Raw genomic sequence first — 26,421 nt, forward strand, 5'->3', positions numbered from 1 at the left:
CATCTGGAGTTTTTTCACTTTTTTTCAACTTTTTTTCAACATTTTTCACTCTAAATCTGTTCCTACTGGGCCATTCCACTTACTAATGAAGACAGAGCTATGAAGGGTAGTTCCTTGTCCTTGACTGCACAGACCTGATTCTTTTTAAGTTTTCTAGAGAGTGTTTCTATTTTAGAAAACACACTTGAATCCCCACATTTTATACTGTCATATGGTTTTCCTTATTCAATTTACTATTAAAAGTCTCTGAAAGAAAAAGAACTGTAGTTATTATGATCATTATGGTAAAGACTGTGCACAAGACAGGCATGTGTTAAGGACAGGATGGGAGACCATGATGTATAGATAACAAACCCTTCAATACATATGCTGTAAAATGCAACACAGCAGCTGAGCCATTGAACAAGCCTTTACTCAAGCCTTGTATTTAAAAAACGCTTCCTAAGAAGTTCCATTTTTAACAATGCCACCCTGCCAAAGACCATGTCTTCTCAGAGGCAGGTCTTCTCCTCACCTTGTGCCTGAGGGTTCAGCCCTGACAGTCCTGAACTTGTGTAAAGCTTCTACCTGCATCTGCAGGACCTGCTGGCAAGCCCCAGCTTGGGCTGCTCCTGGGAGATCCCTGACCCTTCTCACATCACTTCATCCCATTCCTGTGCTCTGCACAGCATTGCTCTTGCAGTTGTGTCTTGTGTTACACAGCTGCAAGCAGAGATAATCCAACAACCAAATAAGAGACATGTTTCTTCCAGAAAGCACCTCCCTATAGTGCCAGGGGCCTTTCTGCTAGGTAGCAAAATGAAAGTCTCAAAAAGGTCCATTCCAATGGAAAGCAAGTTCTGGGGCCACCTCTTTCACAAACCACAATAAAAAAATCTGAATCTCTCTAACATCCAATCACATCCCACTCACTGGAGTATTTGTCAAGTTGGTAAAAGTCATCTTGGATTGTCCCCATATGTAAAACCAGTAACTTACCAGATAGTGGAACTCTCTCACTGGCTTGTTGCTTGAAATGCTCAGCTCAAAAGGTTTCCCAGCCTAGGAAAAGCATCAATTCACAGAGATGAGTATGAAAACATGATGAGTAACTTGAATAGGTTCTTAACTTGGCAAGTTTTGTCTCAGACTGTACCTTTATATCCTGGCTTTTTGTTTTAACCTGGAGATAAGTCTGGCTGGGGGAGCTGAACACATCATAAACACCTATGTCGGTCCTACTGCTGAGGAACTCTGCCTGCATGGCAATGCAAAACAAATCTCTTTAACAAAACAGCAAAATCAATGTGATGTTCACATATATGGTACTGTTTACAAGAGTACGGTAGCTTCAATGGCAGTACAGGATCACTTTACTGCTTCCTTTAGGTCTCTCTTTTGGGTTTTTTCCCTTGATATCTTGGTGCAATTAGATCACATTTAGATGGGATCTGTCACTTTCTTTCCAGCTCTAACATGAATACGAGGTAAGGAAAGTAATACTAGGTGACACATCAGCTGTTGCAGAGGGCAGGAATAACATATCATTGATCACAGCCTGCTCAATTTGGTGTCCCACAGCTCCAAAGCAACATATTACAAAGCATTACCTGAACTCTCAGAGTTTTTGTATCTGGCAGGATTGGAAACTCAACATCAATTATTCCATTTTCTGGCACTGTGTAATTCAGCACATGGACTGTCAGATTTCTCTCCTCTGTTGCCTCGTTCTCAAGGTGTGAAAGTGAAGAGTGGTGAAAAAGCAGGTCTGACTGTTGCGCAGTGATTACGACAAGATTCTGCCTCTCTTCAGCTGTCAGTTGGTTGCTATCAGAACGGGTCACCTTTAGCTAAAAAACAAAGAAAATATCCATCAAACAGGGTAAAGCTAAAATGCAAACACATAACATATAACAACGTATTTGCACTCATAGCATATCAAAAAGCCAAGGGCATCCTCAGATTTCTCACACATCAGTAACTTTATTTTTAATCCCTTGCGAACACTGCAGGTAGGCAAGTCAGCCAAGAACAAAATTATTTGTAACTCCAGGGAGTCAAAAAAGAGCAGAAGCAAAGCAGATGGAACTGAGTTCACTCTACTATCCAACAATCGATTAACTTGCATCAAGTCTTATCCCCATATTCAAGTCTAATCAACTCCAGATTCTCATCCATCGTAAATCCATTCTCTTTCTGCATTACACAGTCCGAAATTTCAACTTCTACTATTGAAAGCACCTAACTAATGTTTCCCTTTTTCAGTAAAAAGGTCTGTCATTCCATTACCCCTCCTCCTCTGCCATTATTTTCCTATCTTTTCTCTGTACAGCATATGCAGATCTCCACTTACTAGTGGAGATAATAACTATTAACACTTATTCCTTCACATTCCTCTGGGAGCATAACTGATACCTTCTTCCCTGCCAGCTGCAAGCATTGCTAAATGCCTCAGCTACCGCTCACTCAGATCATTTTTGGAAGAAGAAGCAGCAGGTCAGAGCTGGAGTCAAGCTAGGATCCTGGCAAAGAAAATAAAAAGGGCGAAAACCCAAAGATCGGGCTAGCACACAGCTATAGCTTGAGCCAATCTACTACGAAAGTGTATATGCAGCTTATTTTATTGGCATTTAGGTCTTGTTTCCATATAGTAAAGGCTCAAGAATTGTAAAGTCAATTCCCCTTTTCAAGTGAAATGCAGTAATGCAATATGCAACCTCTGCTAAATGTAGGAATACTGAATGCAGACTATGGACAGCATGAAGAACATGAAACTTCTGTGAGAGGACTGCAGCTGATATGAGAAAGACAGGACAAAAAAGACATTTTCACTTGAAAGCAATGTGGTTTGATAAGCTTTACTGAATTCTGTGGCAGCTGCTTAATTATATAGATGCCCTTTACAGAGTATGTATTTGTGTGCGTGTGCATATACACACAAAAATACAAATATAATTAAGAGGGTTTGGACTCAATAACTACTCTATTGTTCTAAAGCACAGTCACATAATGAAAAACAGATCAGCTAGAAAGTGAAAAGATTTCTCCACCAGTATAATGACAAATACACTCAAATACATCCTGCAAACACTACAGCATTCCCTGCCTCCTTATCCTTTTCTAGAGCAAACGCCTCTAAGTTTAGTATTTGCCAATATGTATAACAAAAAAGAGGTAATTTTAAAACAAATCTGTAAATTATACTTAAAAGTCCAAGGCAAACTTTGTCGTCTAAATGAAAATAAAGAAGTTACATTTGCTTATGCACAGATCATAATAAAACGAAAGAACTTACAGTAGCTATGAAGTTCAGAGAAGGCTTTATAACTCTAGAGTAGTCCATAAATTCAATAAAATAGTCACTTTGCTTTGGAAATATGATGGTACTTGAATTTTGGGAGATTCCTGTTGAATAATTGTATGTGTTTAGACAACAAGCTTTTAACATACATATTCCTTTAGCAGCAATACCGGTTGCTGTTCCTGATTTTTAAATAACTCTCATATTTTTAACCATTTCCACTCTTATTGTTCTTCGCCTTTTCAGCTAAGGATTAGTACAAAGGTAACGTACATACTGGTACTGTCTTCACAAGGCCAAATAAGCCATATCACATAGTACTTTATTCCACACAGATTATGTCAGAATGACACAAGGAAGGAACTTACGAATCCCAGATCAGCCAACTTCACCTTGGTGGGGTTTCTACAGAAACTGTGTAATAAAACCGAGTTTCTGGGACAGGCAGAAATTTTTACAAACTATTTTTTTTCTAATATGCAATGTGCAGTGGACCACAAACTCACAAAAAGGCTCAGTTTGCAAATCAGCCAGTCTAGAAGAGGGGAGACAGTGAACAAAACGGGGCCAGAGAACCTTTTCTACTCCTGTGGTTTAGAAACAGAAAAGGTTAAGTTTATGATTAAACCTAAGTGTTTAAGATTCAGGCCAATTCTAGCAATTCTTTATGCCTGCTTTTCTCATCAAAAGGGATCAGACACTGACTTTAAGGACCCATCTGAGCATATTTCTTGGTTATTTAATAAATGATTTAGTGTAGAACTGTATTCAACCGAAGTTAACAGCTGGTTAAACTATTTAATATCGAGGCAAGCAACAGCTGAGATAATAAATTTTTTCAGCTAGTGTATTTGCATGTAGATGGTTCATACTGCCATCAGCACATGACACTTCTCTAGCGCTCCAAGCCTTCCACATAGCAGTAAGCTCTTCCAGCACCTACTCTCTGGATTTCTCTCAGAAGACATCACACAGACACATACCTGTGAGTGACTCAGTGACCACTGCAATAATTTCTATTGGGTCTGTGTAATCAGTGTCACTTTGGTGCCATGATCGATCAGTGTTCAAGCTTTGCAGCATAAGCTTGTTACAGGTTACATTCACAGATCCATTTATCTGCAACATAGAGAAAAAAAAATAAATTGTTGATCCAGCAAACCCAAGGACACCTTTCCACCTGCAACAGTTTATTTCTGGTTAAGTCCTATAACTCTCCCCTCATACACTTTCCAGAGTGTCAACACCAGAAACTTAAGAACACTGATCTTCTGCTTTCAGAAAGCATTTTTATTAAATGCAGTACGAGTTCATTAGTTTTTAGAGTCAACAGTGCCTTATGGAGAAAGTTAGTTTTGGTTGTGGGTTTTTTTGTCTAATATCTAGAACTACCCACTTCTACATGGCAAGAACAGTGTCAAAATATACCATGAACAGTATCAAAAATATAATTAACCGGCCCCTGCCTGAGAAGAGGAGTTTACCCTATCCAGCATCTCTGAGCTCAGTTTCCAAAGGCTAAGTGCTGCTGAAGACCCTGAAGTCAGCCAGCTGCTTAAGTCAGCCAACAGAAAACAACAAGCACACCATTTAGCAGAAATTGAACCTGTTCGAAACACAGTCCACAGCTCAAAAATAAAATGCCTGATTTTGCAAAAGGATACCACTTTTAAGTTTTCAGATCCAAACTGCATGCCTTTTTAAATTTCATGCTCCAGGTTACAAATAATACCATATCTCCAATGTAATAACTAGGCAATTAGTACACAAAATGATCTAGTCTCTACCACACTAGAGCTCCATCTAGACAATTGAGGTGGTCTCCTCTGGCCTCATAACACATGGCTGCGTATGCAGGGGCACACACAGGGCCAGGGTGCACTCCTGGGCACAGGTCCTCTGTCACCTATGCTGCTACAGTGTCTTCTGGAAAGTTTTTCTACCTGGGCCAACTAGCACTCTCCAAAGTAATCTCCAGGCACAGTTCAAGGAACCACAGTGGCCAAGTATCATTCTCAACAAGCAGTCTGAATGTAGATACTTTATTCTGGAAATTAAAGAGAGTTTAACACTCTCAGTGCAAGTCACTCCGTAGACCATGCCAGCTGAATTCAGCACTGAAGGATGGTCCCAGGAATATTAAACCTACGAAACAAGACACAGGCTTAAAGTCTACAAAGCTGCAAACTGCCAGCAGGATGCTCACCTCCATTGTTGTTGTTATATTTCTCTTGTTTGTCCAGTAAGACACAGAAAGGCAAGTGACTGTTACAGTTCCCTTTACTGGCTTTCCATACATGTACCTGAAAGACATCAATCAAAAAAACACTTCAACTCCTAGGCTTGGTCTTCTGCAGAGATTTCAAGGCAAAAGATTCTACTACAATATTTTTCCATGGCCTCAAACACAGCTAGAACATATCTTCAATTTGAAACATGGAGTTTCCAATACTCGGATAGGTTTATTGACACTAAAGTCAGAAACCCAAAACCTAAGATACATAGTGCTGCTCTTTTCTTCACACAAGCTCTATATACCTATTATTATGGGCTGTACAATGTAGGAAAGCTAATTACATTAAGCTAAGCTGGAAGCAAGTTATTGAATAGAACACCAATGCGGCATCATAACTAATACGCAGTAGAGTTAAAATGGGATGTGGGAAGTGCAAGTGTTTTGCTTCCCAAATGCTGCTAACACAAAAGATATAACATATTTGTACTCAAATTATTTACTAATCACAGTCCAAAGAAATCATGGCATTGTTACATGGCAAACATAATTTGCAGGCATGACAAACCTGAAAACTGCACCATATTCCTTATAATACCATTAACAACCTGCAGTCAGTGAGCAGTAATATTTCTTTTTGATAAATTTTTCCAAGTTGTACATAACAAAAACCATGACATTATCATATTCAGACAGATAGGGAGGAAGGAACACGGACCCAAAAATCATTCTAGTCCATCAATAGCCATAAGCAAAAAAAAAAAAAAAAAAAAAGCCTCAAATTATACATTTTGAGCAAAGATTCAAGAACTTTTCTGAGGAAGGTAACTAAAAATATCTTGGCCATACTCTAGAAATACCTTTACCAGTCCAAAAAACCTAACTAGAAGTCTGAAAATCTAACATTCATATAACAAAATCCAGAAACTGGAAATAGAATCATAGAACAGGGTTGGAAAGGACCTTAAGATGATCTAGTTCCAACCCCCCTGCCATGGGCAAGGACACCTCACACTTAACCATGTCACCCAAGGCTCTCTCCAAGCTGGCCTTGAACACCACCAGGGATGGAGCATTCACAACCTCCTTGGGCAACCCATTCCAGTGCCTCACCACCCTAACAGGAAAGAACTTCTTCCTTATATCCAATCTAAACTTCCCCTGTTTAACCCATTACCCCTTGTCCTGTCACTACAGTCCCTAATGAAGAGTCCCTCCCCAGCATCCCTATAGCCCCCTTCAGATACCGGAAGGCTGCTATGAGGTCTCCACGCAGCCTTCTCTTCTCCAGGCTGAACAGCCCCAACTTTCTCAGCCTATCTTCATACAGGAGGTGCTCCAGTCTCTCTCTCCAAGCCCTCCTCTGGACTTGTTCCAACAGTTCCATGTCCTTTTTATGTTGAGGACACCAGAACTGCACACAATACTCCAGGTGAGGTCTCACAAGAGCAGAGTAGAGGGGCAGGATCACCTCCTTCGACCTGCTGGTCATGCTCCTTTTGGTGGGAAGCTAATTCTTACTAGAAAGCACTCTTTTAACATTCTAAATATAAGTTTTCATTTGACACTTAGAGACCCACGATAATTTTCCTAAGAGTGAGAGTGACAAATAGTATTAATAATTTACTTACTTTGCAGTGACAACACCAGTTACGTCTTCCTCTCTCAAAGAATAATATAATGGTGTTGTTATTATAACATCAAATTTTGGTAAAACTAAAAAAAAATAAAATAGAAAATAGAGAAAGCATTAAGTTCAAATAAGAAATAATAAATTTTTCCTTTTTTTTTTTTAACTATTAAGGGTGAAATGTGTAATATGATAAAGCTTACTACAGTTTCCTAAGGAATATAAGGCAAGATGTACTTTTAACTGAACCCTGTACATGCCCCAGATAAAGACTTTTTGTTGAAAAAAACAACAGGAATCGTAACAGCAGCCTGCACACAAGCTTTTAAGATTGAAATAGAAAACTTTTAACTTATTCAGTCTTTACAGAATCATCAGCAAGCTTCATAATCAGACATTACACAGATACTTTGCCTGCATGATCCTGGAAAACAGAATCATAGAATCAACTAGGCTGGTGAAGACCTTTTAGATCATCAAGTCCAACTGTTACCTCAGGATTGCCAAGCCCACCACTAAACCATGTCACTCAGGGCAAAATGATCTCCCCTCAAGATCTCCCTTATAGCTGCCCCTCATGATCTCCACTCACAGCCACCCCTCATCTGACCCCCACAGTGGCCCACACTGTATAGCTGCCACCCCTACCCCCCATGGCCATCCCTCACACCCCATGGCTGCCCAGGCTCTCCCCTCAAGACTGCCTCTCAACCCTTATGGTGACCCTTCACATCCCATGTCTGCCCTTGCTCTTCCCTCTTGATCTCCCTTTATGGCTGCCTCTCCTCTCCCATAATGATCTCCCCTAATGACTGCGCCTCCTTTCCCCTCACAATCTTCCCTCATGACCACCCATTGTTTCCTCTCACAACCTTCCCTTATAGCTGCCCCTTCTTTCCCCTCATGATCTTTCCTCATGGCTGCCCTTCCTCTCCCCTCACGATAGCCCCTTATCCCTCATGGCCACCCCCCTACTTTCCCCTCATGGCCACCCTTCCTGTCCCCGCATGATCTCCCACATGGCCAGCCCTCCTTTTCCCTCACAATCTCCCCTCAAAGCCCTCCCTTCTTTCCCCTCAGGATCTCCCCTCATGGCTGCCCCTTCTTTCCCCTCATGATCTTCCCTCATGGCTGCAGCTTCTCTTCCCTCATGATCTCCCTTCATGGCTGCCCCTTCTTTCCCCCCATGATCTCCCCTCATGGCCACTCCTTTTTTCCCCTCACAATCTCCCCTCACAGCCACCTTTTCTTTTCCCTCATGATCTTCCCTCATGGCTACCCTTATAGCAGCTACAGAAAGTCCTAGAGGGTCCTGCATAACAAAATCATTTAACACCAGGCCCAGGTGGGAAATAAAACAAATACAATGCAGTTTGGATTGCATTCAGACTCCTCTGAAAACAAGAGTTTCAGTTCAGTCTCAGCACAGTAACTCTCCCCAGTAAAAACTATAATTGTAAAATATAAATAGATAGATAGATCAATACATAGATAGATAAGAGATAGATAGATAGATAGATAGATAGATAGATAGATAGATAGATAGATAGATAGATAGATAAAAATATACATTTATTTTCTCAGGGACAATAACCTCATCTCAGAGTTGAAATGAGTATTATAAAGACTGCATGGCATCCAGACACTACAGTAGCAAGTCATTAAGGCTACCACGGTGTCCTGGGTTCAGCAGTAGCAGTCATGTTTCTCCTCCTTGGTAGCTGGTGCAGTGCAGTGTTTTGACTTTCGGCTCGGGAACAGAGCTGATAGAGATGTTTTGGTTTGGCCAAGGACTTTGTGAGCCTCATGCTCTGCCAGGGAGGAGGGGAAGCCGGGAGGAAGCAGAGACAGGACACCTGACCCAAACTGACCAAAGAGGTATTCCATACCACAGCACGTCATGCCCAGGATGTAACTGGGAGTTAGCCGGAAGGGCTGGGAGACGGCAGGGTTGGAGGAGGTATCGGTCAGAGCTTGGTCGGGCTTGGGGGCGAGTTATTGGTCGGCTGGTGCTGAGGTGTTGTATTCTCTTCCCTTGTTATTTCCTTTATCATTATTATCATTGGTGGTAGCAGTAGTGATTTGTGTTATACCTTAGTTACTAAACTGTTCTTATCTCAACCCGTGGGAGTTGCATTCTTTTGATTCTCCTCTCCGTCCCTCCGAGAGCAGGGGGAGGGCAAGAAAGGGGGGGAAGTGAGCGAACGAATTACCTGACTGGGTTTAAACCACGACAGTTCTTTTTGGCGCCCAACGTGGGGCACGAAGGGTTGAGATAACGGCAGATCTGACCGGATTAATAGTCATTCGTCACAATGCTGATTTATTGGGTATCAGAGTTGTTCTTGATCTCACAGCTTCAGACCGTTGTAACTTACGTAGAGCCGGTATTTGCTGTGATAGTGTTTATCAAGTGTGGGGCCTGGGCTAAGGTTCTCGTCTCACTGTGCTTTATGGCAATGGCTTGTAATACGGGCGGGCTCCAGCAGCAGGGTGGGACGGACGTGGCCGTGGACTTGTACCTGGCCGTCCGGCTGCTCTTCACCGTCCTGGCCCTCACCCTACTCTCCATCTTCGTGAGGCTGCGGGGAGCCGAGGGGGAGCGGCCCCGGGAGCCGGCGGCTGCCGAAGCGGCCCGGGAGAGCGGCCCCGGGGGCCAAGCGGCGGCGGGAGCGGGGCCGGAGGCCGTGCGGGGACGGCTGCCGGTGGAGGAGGTCGGGGAGGTCGAGGAGCAGAAGGAAGCGGCTGCCGAGCAGCGGGATAAGGCGGCGGAGTAGCCGAGCCCCGCGGAGGAGCCGAGCCCCGCGGAAGAGCCGAGCCCCGCGACGGCCGAGAGCATCCCCCGGAAGCCGCCTGCCGAGCCCCAGGAGGATGCAGGAGACCACGCAGCATTTCCCAGCAAGGCAGAGGAGGAAGAGCTGGGCTCAGGAAAAGAGAAGCTGGCGGTGGGAGAACCGGCAAGCACAGCAGCTACACCAGCCCCAGTGACAAGTACAGCAGCATCAACTGAGAGTTCTGAAGGCTCTGAATGGCCTTTGGGTATCCTTGGGACCTGCCTGCTGATTGTGATGGGGATCAGCATGTTGGCACACACACAGGCTGTGTTCTACCCACAACCATTTTGTCTGATCTCAAAAGTTAAGCAGAGTCAGGTTTGGGTCTTGTCCGGGGTTAGACGACAATATAGGGGGACCAAGAGGTTTTCCCCAAGGCTGGACAGTCATGAGTGGCAGGGTGTGTGTGACAGTATGGGCAAGTATCTAGTCCACTGGGCCCCTCCAGTGCTTTGGAAGCGTCGGAGATGGAAGGCAGATGTATGGAGTCCCCAGCAACAAGCTGCAGAAACTGCTTAAGGGGACAGTGAATTATTTTAAGCCTGGTGGGCCCATGGCACTTCAGGCCATCAGAGCAGAGATGCAACACAGAGATGGACTCATGATAGAGGGGTGGACTTAACAATGGACACTATTGCCCAGGTTATTCACGAGTGTGAACACTGCACACAGTCTCTCCTGCTCTGGAAGACTGTTACAAGAGATGGAGCCTGACATGGACCAGATGGACGCAGTAGCTTTATAGGGACTGGTCCATGCACTAAGATAAGAGTGCACCGAGATAAGAGTGATGGTATATTGAAAATGTGGGATCTGAGCATGACGTGAATGGTATGGAATAAGGGGTGGATAATGTCCTGGGTTCAGCAGTAGCAGTCATGTTTCTCCTCCTTGGTAGCTGGTGCAGTGCAGTGTTTTGACTTTCGGCTCGGGAACAGAGCTGATAGAGATGTTTTGGTTTGGCCAAGGACTTTGTGAGCCTCATGCTCTGCCAGGGAGGAGGGGAAGCCGGGAGGAAGCAGAGACAGGACACCTGACCCAAACTGACCAAAGAGGTATTCCATACCACAGCACGTCATGCCCAGGATGTAACTGGGAGTTAGCCGGAAGGGCTGGGAGACGGCAGGGTTGGAGGAGGTATCGGTCAGAGCTTGGTCGGGCTTGGGGGGCGAGTTATTGGTCGGCTGGTGCTGAGGTGTTGTATTCTCTTCCCTTGTTATTTCCTTTATCATTATTATCATTGGTGGTAGCAGTAGTGATTTGTGTTATACCTTAGTTACTAAACTGTTCTTATCTCAACCCGTGGGAGTTGCATTCTTTTGATTCTCCTCTCCGTCCCTCCGAGAGCAGGGGGGAGGGCAAGAAAGGGGGGGGAAGTGAGCGAACGAATTACCTGACTGGGTTTAAACCACGACACACGGATAAACAGGGCACCTGATAAGATGGTATTCTTCCCAGGACACAGAGTCACTCTCAGACAAGCAACAGATTCGGAAATTAAACTTTCTGGGGTTCATGCTAGGCAAGGGATGCTACTCCAGTGGAGAATCAATTACCAATTTTAGTTACTACTAAATGCCCTTAATACTTACCATATTCCATCACTTTAAAACTTTGATAATGAACTTGACCCTAGTGAAAAAAAATCACGAGAAAATAATTGCGGTTAGATCGACACTGGCATCTGACCATTCTAGGCCAAATCCCACCCATATTTAAGTTAAATTACAATTTCTGATATGATGTGATTTTCATCATGGCTCAACCATTATCAACTCCCATTACGAAGCTGCTGCAGGAACCAGTAGAATGTATTTGCACCACAGAAGGCCACAGAAGCTCACATGTGGCAGGTTATAAGTACATATAATGATGAGCTTGTAGAGCTTCTTATCTGCAGACATCTACGCATGTCTGATTTCTGTATAAAAATCCCCAAATATCCAAGCCAGCTAGCATAAAGTTCCCTAGCATCAGTCATCATGATGAATCCTGACCAACTTACCAGCAGTATCTTTACTAGCTCATGTAAAATGAACGCAAGTTATCTCTACAGAAGTGAAGCTTTTGTCTATATAAAGATGATTTAAAAACATGTATAATCACAAGGTTCTTCATTTACTCAAAAGGTTGTATTGTCTCATCTCAGTTTTTGTTAGTTAAAAATCAATGCAAGAAATAAACAACTATATAATATATTTTTACTTGTGCTCTCTTCTATTTTCTTATTTTTCTAATTTTTTCACTTACTTCCTGATTTTCCTCAGGATGGTACCTAAAAGCATATTCTGGCATGTTTTTGAGATGTGGTACATGAGGCAATATATATGGCACACAGTTGGTATATTGATTTTAAGGCTTTTTTTCCACTCCCTGAACATTAAAAACTCAGCAGCTATTTTTGCTCTTCGGTACAATGACAGTTGACAAAACAGTCATGGTAGATGGCCACATAAATTTTGCTTTTTACTGTCTTACTCAATTGTTCTTCCTTGCTAAAATGCAAGTAATTCAAGTTGTGCCAGGGGAGGTTTAAATCAGACATTAGGAAAAGATTCTTCACCAATGGGTTATCACACACTGGAGCAGGCTGCCACCGAAAGTGGTTGAAATTAAAAGATGTGATGCCTAAGGACACAGTTCAGTGGCAGACTTGGCAGTGTCGGGTTAATGGTGGGACTCAATGATCTTAAAGGTCTTTTCCAACCTAAATGATTCTACAAGTCTATGCTTCTATGATTCTCACCAAGCATGTAGGTCATTTGTCAGCTGATGTGCAACCCTTGCTCAATGACTTTTTTACAGCATCATAGCAAAAGCTGCCATCAGCAGGGAAATGATATGAGGTGATTTACCAACATGCCTAGAACTGGAGCTCTGCATCTCAGCAGGGATCAAAATAGGGATTACACTGGAGCAATGATTTTCCAGAGGAAAATGTGAGCTCAGCTGGGCTGAAAGAATGGGCTGAGAAACCAAAGGAGTCTCCACTTTCCAAAGGACAGGAAGGGAGAGGCTCCTCTGAAAGCCTTGTTTACCTCTTCACTTAAGAGTCTTCTGAGAAATAAGGGAAAGATTGAGAAAGACAACAGTCTGTCACTAAGAGGCAGTTATTTTGAAACATTAATATTGAGCTTCTGCTCAATTGCATATGAGATTATGTTCATGTGTAGCTCAGAAGTCTGATTACTTTGATTATTCCTGAGACCAGTGACATCACTGCAAGTTATCAAATGTGCTGGAGTATGTTAGATAACATGGTTTGAAATGTGGGGCAAGAGACTTAACCTGGATAACCAACTGCAGGTATCAGCAAGATCATGTCAGATGGGAATGAGTGTTTGTGGCAATAAAAGATAAACTAAGAAGTCCTGCATGAAAAACCCTAGAACCAGGATCCAGTCTGGAAACAATTATAACAGATGTCTCTTATCTGATCAATGACTTTGCAAATTAGGCATCTCAAAGCCCCTTATACTGCTATATTTACACCTTTCCTACAAAAGACTTCTATTAAAGTAAAAATCAGATTGCTACCGACTTTATTAGTAAGTCACTAATCACCAGTTTAACTGTCATATTTATATTCCCACGTTTGAAAAGATATAGGCAGAATCTGCTATTTCCACAATATCTGTGCAGATCCATAACCCTTACAACACAAAATCCTACTGCACTGACATGCGGTCTACAATCAGATTACTATCAGGTAATCTTCGGAACAGGTATTTTAAGAAAATAACCTATAGTGAATTTATCTCATGTCTGGCTCTCTCTACATCTTTTATTTCCAATGCTAAGCATATATATGTCATCCCTGACATTAAGCAAACCATGAACAGAACATTACTGCAGCTGGCAGGATGAAAAAACAACTCCCCGGAAAATTAAATTTTGTTTCACATTACCTCAGAAGTAAAAATAATCATCATCATCAAAATAATCATCATCATCATCATCATCTAGGAGAACTGTAAGCAGCACAAAACAGATTAAAATGACACTAGCACTCTTGGCTACACCTTCTCTAAAATGACAGCTTTCTTTTAGAAAGCAAGCCATGCCTCACAGTGCAGGAAAAGTAACAGACCCTATTAGGTCATCTTGATAACCTGAACATCACGCCAGACTTCCCACTAACACACACTTTCCAGCCAAACTGGTTTGGAACAGGACAAGTAACAGTACTTCAACTGCTCCATATCATTTTAGTTCCCAAGGGCACGGCTGCCTTTCTGGCAAATATTGTTCAAATATTTTGGAGTGGAAGTTCTTGAACCAGGAGTGGTGGTTTTTCAAAAAAAGCAAAAAGGTAATCTGATTGTAAACTGGATGTCAGTGCTGTAGCATTTTGTGTTGTAAGCATTATGATCTGCACAGGTAGTTATACATACAAACCAAGAGAGATTTTCTTTAAGACAGGAAAACAACAGCATGCCTATTCCATGTTTCCAGAAGTGCTTTATTTTTTGTCTTTATGCCTTCTCCTGCTTCTAAACACACTCACCCTTCCAGACTATTAGCATTTTGCTCTAAAACAGCATTTCTTAAAATGCAAAACATCTATTACATTCTGTGCCCATTGCCCAGAGTATTAGAATCACTGAATCATTGATGATCATCAAGAAAAGAGGGCCAAAAAGAGATCTCTACAAATATTCTGAGATTAAAAGGATGATGGAGCTTTCTGCAGTTGGGCTTTTGATGCTGTGGATCCTGACATCTGAGAATCACTGAAAATTACTGTCCAAATTTTGCTTTGCTGTGACGAACCAGTCTTGTTTGAAGTCATCTGGGTCTAATCCAAGTAGTGAAATCACAGGAATTGTTCCACATAATTATTTCTTCTTCTTTGGCAATCGAAAGTCCCGGAAATTAATCTAGTCTAGGTCCATTTTCTTATTTGGTTCTGACATTTACACGTGTCACAGGTTACAGCATCAGGAAAGGCACTGGGTGTTGTCTCAGGACTTTACCCTGAAGCAGCACAGCGCTGGCACCGTCTGTATTCCCATGGTTACATCGCCATCTCACGGCCCATCTCAAAAACACTCCTCCACTTCTGCTTTGCAGCTAAATAGAATAGCTTTTTATCTAGACAGAATTAATAGAAGCATTTCACGGCCATTTTCATGCTTTATTTTCACATGCAGGAAATAAACCCTGAATTATGTATGAATTCCTAAACTTCTGTTCAAATCCACTAGTGCAGTCTCCACAAACTAAGCAGAGTCCCACCAATGTCACCAGCATTCAGTATTATTAGATCCTAATTAAGTATCAGTGGTCATTTGCAAACTACTGAATACACAGACAATTCCAAAGGTTTCACCTACAATAAAACCTCATTTTGAAGGAAGGTGACTCTCATTTTAAGTAATGATACATATATGGATCTAATATGAAATCTGTAGCTGTCGTAGCAGTAAAACATCACAGAATTCAACGTGAATACACTGTAACATACATGAAACCTCAAAAGTTAAAAAATTCAAATGTAAAGTATATAATCAACCCAGTTGACTTTCAAAGCTGCTTTATAGCTGAAGCTTAAAAAAAAAATATAATATTCTTCAGAAATATTTTATAAAGCCCTTGTTGCACCTGAAACATCACTACTCTTCAATATTTGATCATAAATTTCCAAATAAAACCTTTCGTAAATTAGATTACAAAATGCTTTACAACTAGAAACAACTTCTGCTTGGAGATGACTACTACTAAAACTCAGCAACTAAAATAAAAGCCTTTCAGCAACAGGCTCCAGGAAATATAAGATATCCAACTAAAATACAAGGTGGAGACTTGGGAACCAGACTGTAATTACTCTGTCTTGAGTTTTCCTGGAATAACTGCACTAACACCTGAACTCTTATTAAAGAGTACTACAGGATGTTTAACAGCAGCAAGCAGCCAGAACCCGATTTGAAACAGGATTCAGAGGCAGTACTTCCAGGAATCCAAACTCAGTACACTTGGGAACTGATCTGTAACCACTAGAAGTGAAATGTTATTTACTGACTTAACAGCACTCTTTAAAGACAAGAGGGAAACCTGAGATAGGAAGGCTGGACAGCTGACTAACTAGAAAAGAAAGCTCAGGTCATGGCACCAGGATGGCTAAGTCATGCAGAGATCAGCCTGGGTTTGCCATCTGAATAGGTTTCTAAAGCCCAGAGTAGATCCATAAACTGCACTGGATGCTGTGTAGATCCAGGGCTAGCAGTACTAATTAAGTATAGATACGCATATCTATTGAAAATGCCAGACATATACTAAGCATTCCAAGTTCTCAGTGACCTCTGTCATCAGGAGAGGATTTGTGAACCTATTCAACTTGATATACCACACATAAAAAAACTGTACCTCCCTTATATAGCAGATCAACTGCAGAACTGCAAGGAATATATCCAAGCAACAGCTGGGAATACCCACTTGGAGTGATCCAGGTCACTCAGTAGCCTTCACTGAACACCAACTAAATCTCTGCCACAGTACCTACATAGAGACATCCATATGTCTTAAACCTCAAAGTGAATCCCATCCCATATGACCTTGTATTTCACAGCATAAGCTCACTTCTGAGCAAGAGAACCAAAAAAAGCTTCCCATCAGAAAATTTATTTTCCTTTATTCCAAAAGGATTCTTTCAGGTTTCGTTAATTCAATAGTATGACGTGCTACCAGAAAAATAATAGCCTGTGAGACACCCACTAGACAGACCTAGTGTAATATGTGAATATTGCAATAGTTATTTAATATACTCTGCATATGATAGCTCTATCCAATGTAAAATGCTGCATAGGCACATGCTACAGAAATAATGCATATTGCCTTGTCATTATATGCAACACAGAATTTGAAAATTAAAGCAGACCAGGTGGAGGAGAAAGAATCTGAAAGTAAACAATGTAAGTTTCTATGTGTGGGGCTTGGGGTTGCTGTTTCATTCCCACACGATAAGCATTGTAAGAATAGCCAGGTTTTCCTGGACCTCAAAACCTACAACTTTTTCTTTATTTCCAACTTGCACTGTCTTCTGAAACTATGGTGAACAGAAAAAGATGTCATAGAATCATAGAATGGTTTGGGTTGGAAGGGACCTTAGAGATCATCCAGTTCCAACTCCCCAGTCACGGGCAGGGACACCTTCCACTAGACCAGGTTGCTCAAAGCCCCATCCAACCCGGCCCTGAACACTGCCAGGGATGGAGCAGACATAACTTCTCTGTGCAACCTATGCCAGTGCCTCACCACTCTCACAGGAAAGCATTTTCATGCAGGATTGTCTGCATATCTGAGAATGATGAGAGCTATCCATGCCCCTGGGTACTCTTCATGCCACTGAAGCATTTAGAGCTCTATTAACAACCCGAAACAGTCTATGCTAAAACCCTAAGTTTTAAAAATTTAGTTGTAGGGAAAATGAGATAAAAATATAATAAAGACAGCCTAGGAAAGGTTGTACCCCAGTAGGTCGAACATGAAGGCCAATGTCCAGCTTTTGGCAGCGGCTAAGGTTCAACACCTAAAGAACTCCACTAGCCAGGGTAGCCAGCAGTGGCACTGTGTCAGCTCAAGTCTCAGGGCTTTCTAATTAACAGTTGTTAGTGGAGTGACTTCCATGCATTTATCCAGACATTTCTTGATCCCACATGAGTTTTCAGTATTTACAACTGTCCTGGGTTCAGCAGTAGCAGTCATTTTTCTCCTTCTTGGTAGCTGGTGCAGTGCAGTGTTTTGACTTTCGGCCTGGGAACAGAGCTGATAGCGATGTTTTGGTTTGGCCAAGGACTTTGTGAGTCTCATGCTCTGCCAGGGAGGAGGGGAAGCCAGGAGGAAGCAGAGACAGGACAGCTGACCCAACCTGACCAAAGAGGTATTCCATACCACAGCACGTCATGCCTAGGATGTAACTGGGAGTGAGCCGGAAGGGCTGGGAGACTGCAGGGTTGGAGGAGGTATGGGTCGGTGCTTGGTCGGGCTGAGGGGGGCAAGTTATCGGTCGGCTGGTACTGAGGTGTTGTATTCTCTTCCCTTGTTATTTCCTTTATCATTATTATCATTGGTGGTAGCAGTAGTGATTTGTGTTATACCTTAGTTACTAAACTGTTCTTATCTCAACCCGTGGGAGTTGCATTCTTTTCGATTCTCCTCTCTGTCCCTCCGGGAGCAGGGGGAGGGAAAGAAGGGGGGGAGTGAGTGAACGAGTTACCTGACTGGGTTTAAACCACGACAACAACACCCAACAGTACTGTGCTCTACAGTTATGCTGTTTTAATTACTTTGAAATTGCTCTTTATCTCCTTCATGTAGCACCCTCCAGCTATGTACTTGAAGAGACGGTGAAAAACTGCTCCCTGTTTACTTTCTCCTTATCACTCATGACTTGAGACATTCCCTCCCATGTTTTCAAGGCTCATTAGCCTTCTGTAGTAGTACTAAATGGCTAAAATTTAGAATAGCATCCACTACAGCCTACTAAGATTTCACTTCACTTTTCTGTTTTCCCACACCTATTTCATTAGCACAGATGAGAGTCTATAAGGCATTTTTCTTTCACTTTTACAATTACTTTTTTTTTTTGTTTTATTTTTGGTTTTGTTTCAGGAGAAAGTGGCACTCATATTAAGAACCTGAAAACAGTGGCTGCAGTGTCCTCCTGATTTCAGGATCACTCAAGACTTCAGAGTAAGCCCAAGCAACACTTTTTCGCCTGGCAAGTGAACTGTTGAAGAAGTCCACTACTGATACCAGACTTTATTCCACATCTAAGCCCACCCCGTGAAAAGCACCTGTGCAGCTGTAAATGGGGCTGTGCTGGGAACCGGAACAGTCAACTAGGTTAGGCAAACTAAAACAGAGCTGCTTTTCAATTTGGGTCACTTCCCCGGCACACTTTAAAGCTCAGCCTTGCTACAGCTGCTTCGGCATGACTGAGAAACTATTGAACAGCAGCACAGGATGGGAAGGAGCAGCCGAGCACAGGGACAAGGGCAGGAACAATTTAAAACATATTTCCCATCAAAGACAAAAGTAACGATTCCACACCCACATGAGAACCTGTTCAAAAATCCAGTCCTGACACTCACTTGAGCACCACCCTCACCTACCTCAGCCTATAGAAATCTATCAAGCATAAAACCGGTACTGGTAAACATTGCTCCCACAGTAATACATGATCACATGAGTTCTCTACTTTCTACTCCATCATCTCGCTCAGAGAACATTAAGCAGTCCTGTTTGTACTTGCTAAATGGCCACTGCAAGCCAAGTCGGAAATGCAGTTCCCAAATTACAGGCAGTTAAGGCAGGCTGAATAAACCTGACACAGAGTTTTGAACAGCTATTTTTGCAACGTATTCCACAGTGTATGAGGAGTGTGCAGCTTAAAGGATTGTACTGATAGAACTATTATCAAGGGCAACGTGCAAACTAGATCATACCAGTTTTGTTATGCAATAGTTGTGCTTTACTATTTAACTTTTTCATTTTGCATAGTCATTTTTAGCTCAGTAACTCCCCAGTCATTCTGAATTGCTGAAACACCCCCAAAACTAGGCAGAGATTTGTAAATAGTCTTTGATTCCACATCCCTTGAGACAGTGACTGGCTGCACAGCAGGGCATAATGAATTTCTGTGTATTTGCTTATAAAATAAACATAAGAACATTTCACTTAAAAAAAACAAACCTCCACAATATCTCTTTTTTATATTAAAACCCCTCGCTTTTTAAATAACATTTGTATTTTAGAATCAAAACACAGACCTTAGAATAAAATAGGCATTTTTTTTTTATATCTTTCCTTACAAAACCATACGCTACTGAAAATCTTGTGAGGTTTGCATAGTATCTTGGGTTTGTCGTGCGAGAAGGATCACCTCATCTCATGGTCCCTGTTTATTTCTGGGTTTGCTTCACCAAAGTAAACACAACTTTATTCACAGCTACCATAAGAAATTAAATCTGTAATTTGACAATGTTATACTCACATTCACTTCTGCCTCTATGGACCAGTCTCCTAGTGGAGGGTTCATTGATAACTGAATTTTTTTGGAAATTACACCCAAATCACCTTCCTCCATCAACCACTGCTGAATCAATTTCTTCCGAGGGTCCTAGGAGAAAAGTCAGGCTGCATGTTAAACATGGGTGGTCTTGCTAGCAAGACTTAGGTAGCAATACATCTGAACTTTATTCGTAACATAAAGTTGAAACATATGACAAATTCCAACGCATAACAAGATTTCTGTGGGTACTTACACGGATATATATATTCAGAGATGCTTTATAAGGTCTGAGATCAGGAAAGACGGTGACAATCCGAAACATCACTTCTTGCCCTGGTTTATAAATAGATTTATCGGTCTGGATGAATACGGAGATGCTCTTTGACATGTACATCAAGCTGGTACGGTTAGAGAAGATGCGCCGACCATCAGCATGGCCTTCCACCAGTAATTCATAATTCCCAGAAGGACTGTTTAAAGGCAGCTATAAAGAAAATAATGACTCTCTATTAAGTGTCCAAAATATACTTGAAGATACTATAATTCCAAAAGCATTTGACATAAAGATCTGAGATATTCCTGAACTTGTCAGGAGAACATATCATCCTCTCCTTTTTCTTTTCATAGTTCGTTAGAAATTTTATGGGGTTTATTTTGGGGTCTAATATTTTTCTGACTTCATCACTTTTTGGTAATGAATTTTCCAAAAATGAAAGAGCAGGACATAAGAAAAACTTGCACTTTTTTTCATAAGCTTTAGCTTCATGTCCTATGTAGTAAAAAAATAAAAGTTAGACTGAAGATCTCATGAGGTGAGGTTTTTCTGTTTTTCAATAGAAAACTCAGATTTCATCTCATTTCAGTTTAATAATTACGTAATTACAACACATGTTGCTATTCATCTAGAAAGTAAAAAAATTATTCTTCCCAAAATATTAAGGAACAAGGGAAGAGACATTTTGTATGGTTAGCTTATTTAGGATAGACACTGAAGTCTCCTTCAGTGCTGGCAGTAAACACAGACAGCTATCACTGGAAGGAAATTTAGACCACGTAAGATCAGAATGAGCACACAAAGGTCTCTCTCTGTCTCTCCAGTGGACAGAAAATTCTAGAGCTTGTAATTCAGATGCATCAGTTAATTTCTTAAAGTTAGGTGGGAGGAAACCCAGCCACAGGGGTCAAAAGTCTTGAAGCAGAGCTGCTGCAGCACAAGGGAATTTCAACTTCAGCAGAGACTGAATGACCCCAGGGACACCCCAGCCCAGATGCCATCTTCTGTACCACCATCTGCTTAGGAGTGTCTCTTTGAAGAAGGAAAAGGGTTTTAACACAACACATAGCTCATTTCACCAAGCAGCTCTGCTAAAAAGCTTAAGCGTCACAGGCTTCTGTTTGCAATTACAACAGTAAATCTGGAGTAAAACCTCTGAATTCAAGACAACTAAAACAGACAGGGTTGCATTTTTCAGTATAACATATGGAAATGAAAAACTCCTCTTGCACTGGTAATGAAAATTACAGCTGTTAACTCACCAGGCACAGCACTTCAAAAGTATCCTGTCAAGGTCTATAATGAAAGGCTGTTGCGCTGTCAAAACTCATAATGAGTGCACAGTGAGGCAAAGGAAATTCCCAAATAGGGAAAAATGTCACAGGCTGATAAATGAGGTAGATGTAAAAGTCTGTATCGAATACGATTCTGTGTGGTTACCTATAAAGAAGAATCAACTACATTTCATCCCTCTCTGTTGAATTTCTGTTTTTAAAAACAAGACAGGAAAGAAACCATCAGAAAGAATTAAAATAAACAGGCTCTTTTTCACCCATGAGCAGGCATACAATGATACAGTAAGAAGAGATTCCCCATTTAAAATTTGGACTTATATAACTAAATTTTAGGTGCAAAGCTCCTCACTGAAACAGATTCTGCATTCTCTTTGACAGGATTTTGTATACACATTGCCAAGAACATATGATTCACATATTTCAACACTCCCCAGCTTCCATGCCAAGTATTCTGGAATATATTAAATAGGAAGAACAGCCTCAGTTACTGCATGTGTCAAATACTACCTCAAAATTAATTTATTTACAAATATTACCATTTATTAAAGATGGTGTATTCCCTAAAAAGCAGACAGGACTCCCTACGAGAAGTCCAGCAACCATTGTAAATATTCAAAATCAAAATGGGGGAAAAATAAGCTTGTTTTGTCTCATCATAGCAATGAATTGTACATTTGCACCATTATTTTAACATACCTGCAAGGACTGTCTTTGATATCTTCTACAGAAGTCTGTAAATGCTATGTAGAAACCTCATGCATTCTGCTGTATCTATTTCCTATCATAAATAATGATCAATAGCATGGGGTTGCTCCCTTGATTTTTATACTTTTTATATTTCAGAAGGTATTTCCTTACTGCAGCATAGTGACAAAACTGTGTGTTGCAGGTTTCTTGATATAAAAGCCAGGGACAATGAAGTTTGCATTGCCGCAGTAGTATATTAGGCTAGCTGAGGTGCAAAGTAACCCTTTTGGGTCACACACCTATGCTAACAGAAACTGCACTAATACAACACTTTCAGAAGATCACTGCTACAATCATGGTAACTATTTACTCCAGCCCCACCTACTATTTCTCTAAAGGGCCGTTTCTCAACCCAAATATGAACAAGACATCTTTTAAACAGCAGGTAGTAGGAACATGCTGTGAAAACATTTTATCTTAGTCAGTACATCCCCCAAGTGAATGTTATTACTATCCCCATTTTGGCACTCCTAATGCAAGAGAGGAAGAGGCCATCTCATGTACGTCTCCTGACCACACCAGCCGCCATCACAAGCACCTCAGACAAGGGAGCTGCTGTTCCCTCTGGAAAAGATGACAGCTGAAACCAAAAACTGAAACCCACCTTCTGTTACCAGCTAACTACACTTTGATCAAAACATAAGTCTACCCTGACTACATGAATGAAACAAATCTTACTATTAAAAAAATTAATCATTTTTCATCACATCAGATAGTGGCAAGAGAAGGAGGAATTCACCTCACCTAGTCTTAGGTGCTTGAACACTTTTAAGACCTGGTAAGACTATATTAAAGAACTTGATAATTTAATCTTTTTTTTTATTTGAATTTTCTATGTTTGTTAATTTACAGTTCATACAGATGCATTTTAACCTGGTAGTCTTCATAATGGTGACCTGCTCATTGTCACTGATTAACAATATATCCAACATTTCCATATTATTTTATCAGATATAGTTTATTTGAGATCAAAATTTAAACCCATGGGATTGAAGGATACTTAGGGTTACAGGTGTTTCAGAAAATACTTTAGTAAAACTTTTTTCCTAACAGAAATACAAAATTCTTTAGATTGTGTTGTCAAAATGAACATCCCCAATTAGAAATTCAGGATTCATACTGATATTCATATTTGACATATTTGACTCACATTCAATATTTGACATTTTTCTTGATTAGTATACTATGTATACCCACTGAATGTGCATTTCTAAATCCTTAAGAAGATTGTGTATAAACACATTTCTTTTTAAATATTTCTCAATCACTGCCCTGCACAATTCTTTCAGCTCTAATTAGCCCTTATGGTTCGTCTGAAATAGACACGTAGGTACCGGCCAGTCAAAAAAGAAAAAAACAAAGCAAAGTTCTGTGTTGAGGTTCTATGATAGCAAAATGCTGATGCTGCAAGTCACCTCCAAAATCCTGTAATTACTTATAAGAAGCTGCAAAGCACTCGATCTGAAAACTCCTTGGTTTACTGGTCAGTAAATACACTCATCTGAGAATGTGAAAATTGCTAGGATCACACACAAAATACATCATCTTATCAACACCAACTGATGAAAAGTTACAGAGTCAACATTTTCTGAGGAAGGAGGAAAGAAATACTTACTACTGGAAGAACGAGAGTCCCAAAGGAATCTGAATAAAAAAGAATAAATAGCACATTGTCAGAAGCCTTATGAAAACTTGGCAAAACATCAACAGGTTAATTAGAAGAGCAGTGGTCCTCTCCCATTCCTATGTGCCTGTAAAACTCACTGGACAACCAAATTCCCTTGATGCAGCTGATTAATGCCCAGACAGTGTTTGGCAGCAAACTAAAAAATATACAGCCTGAAGCAACTGCTGCATTAGTCAGTATTGGCACACTGCATTTATACTTCATTCAGCATCTCATTCACCGCATTTATTCTTCCCAAGTCCTGTTAAGGCTACTGTCAGCCACCATTAGGTTATGGGATAAGCAGCTCATCTCCACAGATACATGAAGGAGCATGAAGGAAGGATGGCAGGTGCGGGTCCCCAAAACACCCAGCCCCATCCCAGGGGAGTACTCAGCCTGTCACACATCCATTACCCCAAGCCCAGAAGCACACCAGCAGGGGGGAATCCCAGTACCCCAGTCAGACACGCAATCCCACCACCACCAGGCTATTAGATTCAGCAACAACCTAAAAATCACTACCATCCGAAATCTGCTAAGAACCACCCAGAACAGCCCAGAAAAACTGAAATGCAGTGCTCCGCTTAATGGTCTGAGGGTACCAATAATGTCCCTGATGGGAACTACCTGAACAAGGACAGTATGGCTTGGTACTGCTGTCCTTGAGAACAACTCCCCTCTTAAATGCCACTGCCCTACAACAAAAGCATCCACCTGCCTCTGCAAAGAAGTTGATTTTGCAACTCCTTCATGTGTAAAAGAAACCCAGGATATTTTGTATTAATCTCCTCTGCAGTTTAGTAGGTGACTACTTTTTGCAGTCATTTTTATCGAGATTAACAACTTTTATAGAATGAATAAAAGAAATACTTTAAACCCCATGTTATAAAAGAAAGGCAAAATGGAAAAAAAAAATTAATCATGGCCATTCCCTCTAGCAGTACCTCCTACCTGGTCGTTTCACTGCTATGAAACAAAGTCAGCATTGTGGCAATATGGCTATGCTCAACCATTACCTCTATAACAACCTAAAGTTGCTTCTCCATTGGGCACCAACCCTCAGCTCCAGCAACCACTCCAACCCTTCCTCCCTTACACGGTTGATGGAACATGTAAAGAGTTGCAAAAGTATGAAAACCAATCTACAGCAACATTACTTCTCTGTCTGGTGATGGCTGATGTTCAGGTTATCCACTTGAACATTTTTGTTCTACATTCACATAAACTGAAACACCTTTACCGTCTATTCAGTCCTCTGCTCCACACAAATTATTGTTTTCCACTGATTCTGCAGGATGAGATAAAGGCTGAAATTTTCAAAACCATGCACAGGATTTACCACCCTTAAGCAAAGGAGCACTCAGTATTAGCCATCCTCATTTCACTACATCACCATAAGAATTCGTTACCAATATATTAATGTATGTGGGTTAATAGAACTTAATATTTTAACTATTTTAGATAATGGGTCAGCAGATATTTATAGAATCCAAATAAATGTACTGTTAAGATCCTGGATATCATTACATCATGGAGCCATTAGTGCCACAGCTTTTATTTAATTATGTAATGTAGAGTAGCATAAAGTAGTATAGAATATAGAAATGTAGAGTAGCATAGTGCAGAACGGAACAGAACAAAACAGATAATTTCAGTTGGAAGGGACCTACAATGACCATCTAGTCCAACTGCCTGACAGCTTCAGAGCTGACTGGGAGTTAAAGCTTGTTACAAAGGGCACTGCCCAAATGCCTCTTCAAGACTGACAGCCTTGGGGCACTGACCACCTCTCTAAGAAGCCTATTCCAGTGTTTGACTGCCCTCTCTCTGAAGAACAGCTTCCTAATATCCAGTCTGAAACTCCCCTGCTGCAGCTTTGAATTGTTCCCATGCATCCTATCACTAGGTAGGAGGGAGAACAGATTAGCACCTCCCTCTCCACTTCCCCTCCTCAGAAGCTGTAGAGAGCTGAGGTCACCCCTCAGCCTCCTTCTCTCCAAACCAGACAAACCCAAAGGCCTCAGCTGCTCCTCATAGGACATCCCTTCCAGACTGGTCACCAGCTTTGTTGCCCTCCTCTGGATACATTGGGGGGTACCTCCACATCCTTCTTAAATTGTGCAGCCCAGAACTGCACGCAGTACTCAAGGTGAGGCTGCACCAATGTAAATACACCAGGACAACCACTCCCTTGACCAGCTGGCTAGTGTTTGATGCACCCCAGGATGTGGTTATCCCTCTTGGCTGCCAGGGCACACTGCTGATTCAAACTGACCCATGTCTGCCTTGCTAATTGCATTAAGTCACACCTTTTTATATCTCCTAAAGAGCAATGAGTTTATACCTATCTATCTTCTACCTACCTATACCTACTCATTTGTTTCATGGAGTAAGAAAAAAAATAGATACTTCATTTATGTCCTTCTTGATTCTGGACATAAAAGCAT

At 41.3% G+C, this 26,421-nt stretch overlaps 1 protein-coding gene across 1 annotated transcript in view; it reads right to left on the reverse strand.

The window, feature by feature from the left end:
* Positions 1–26,421, reverse strand: part of CD109 (CD109 molecule) — a 79,799-nt gene that overhangs the window by 39,414 nt on the left and 13,964 nt on the right. Inside the window, exons 3-13 of the mRNA XM_057418817.1 lie at positions 23,921–23,949; positions 20,243–20,473; positions 19,972–20,097; positions 11,570–11,609; positions 7,145–7,229; positions 5,487–5,583; positions 4,264–4,399; positions 3,275–3,384; positions 1,590–1,829; positions 1,136–1,237; positions 979–1,041 (exon numbers count right to left, since the gene is read on the reverse strand). Coding sequence (XP_057274800.1) covers positions 979–1,041; positions 1,136–1,237; positions 1,590–1,829; positions 3,275–3,384; positions 4,264–4,399; positions 5,487–5,583; positions 7,145–7,229; positions 11,570–11,609; positions 19,972–20,097; positions 20,243–20,473; positions 23,921–23,949 — 1,259 coding nt within the window. The remainder of the gene's footprint in view (positions 1–978; positions 1,042–1,135; positions 1,238–1,589; positions 1,830–3,274; positions 3,385–4,263; positions 4,400–5,486; positions 5,584–7,144; positions 7,230–11,569; positions 11,610–19,971; positions 20,098–20,242; positions 20,474–23,920; positions 23,950–26,421) is intronic.

This window comes from Pezoporus wallicus, unplaced genomic scaffold (assembly GCF_028554395.1).
Source record: "Pezoporus wallicus isolate ANWC-B61680 ecotype Strahan unplaced genomic scaffold, APGP_CSIRO_Pwel_v1 contig_4901, whole genome shotgun sequence".
In the NCBI taxonomy this organism is placed as follows: Eukaryota; Metazoa; Chordata; class Aves; order Psittaciformes; family Psittacidae; genus Pezoporus; species Pezoporus wallicus.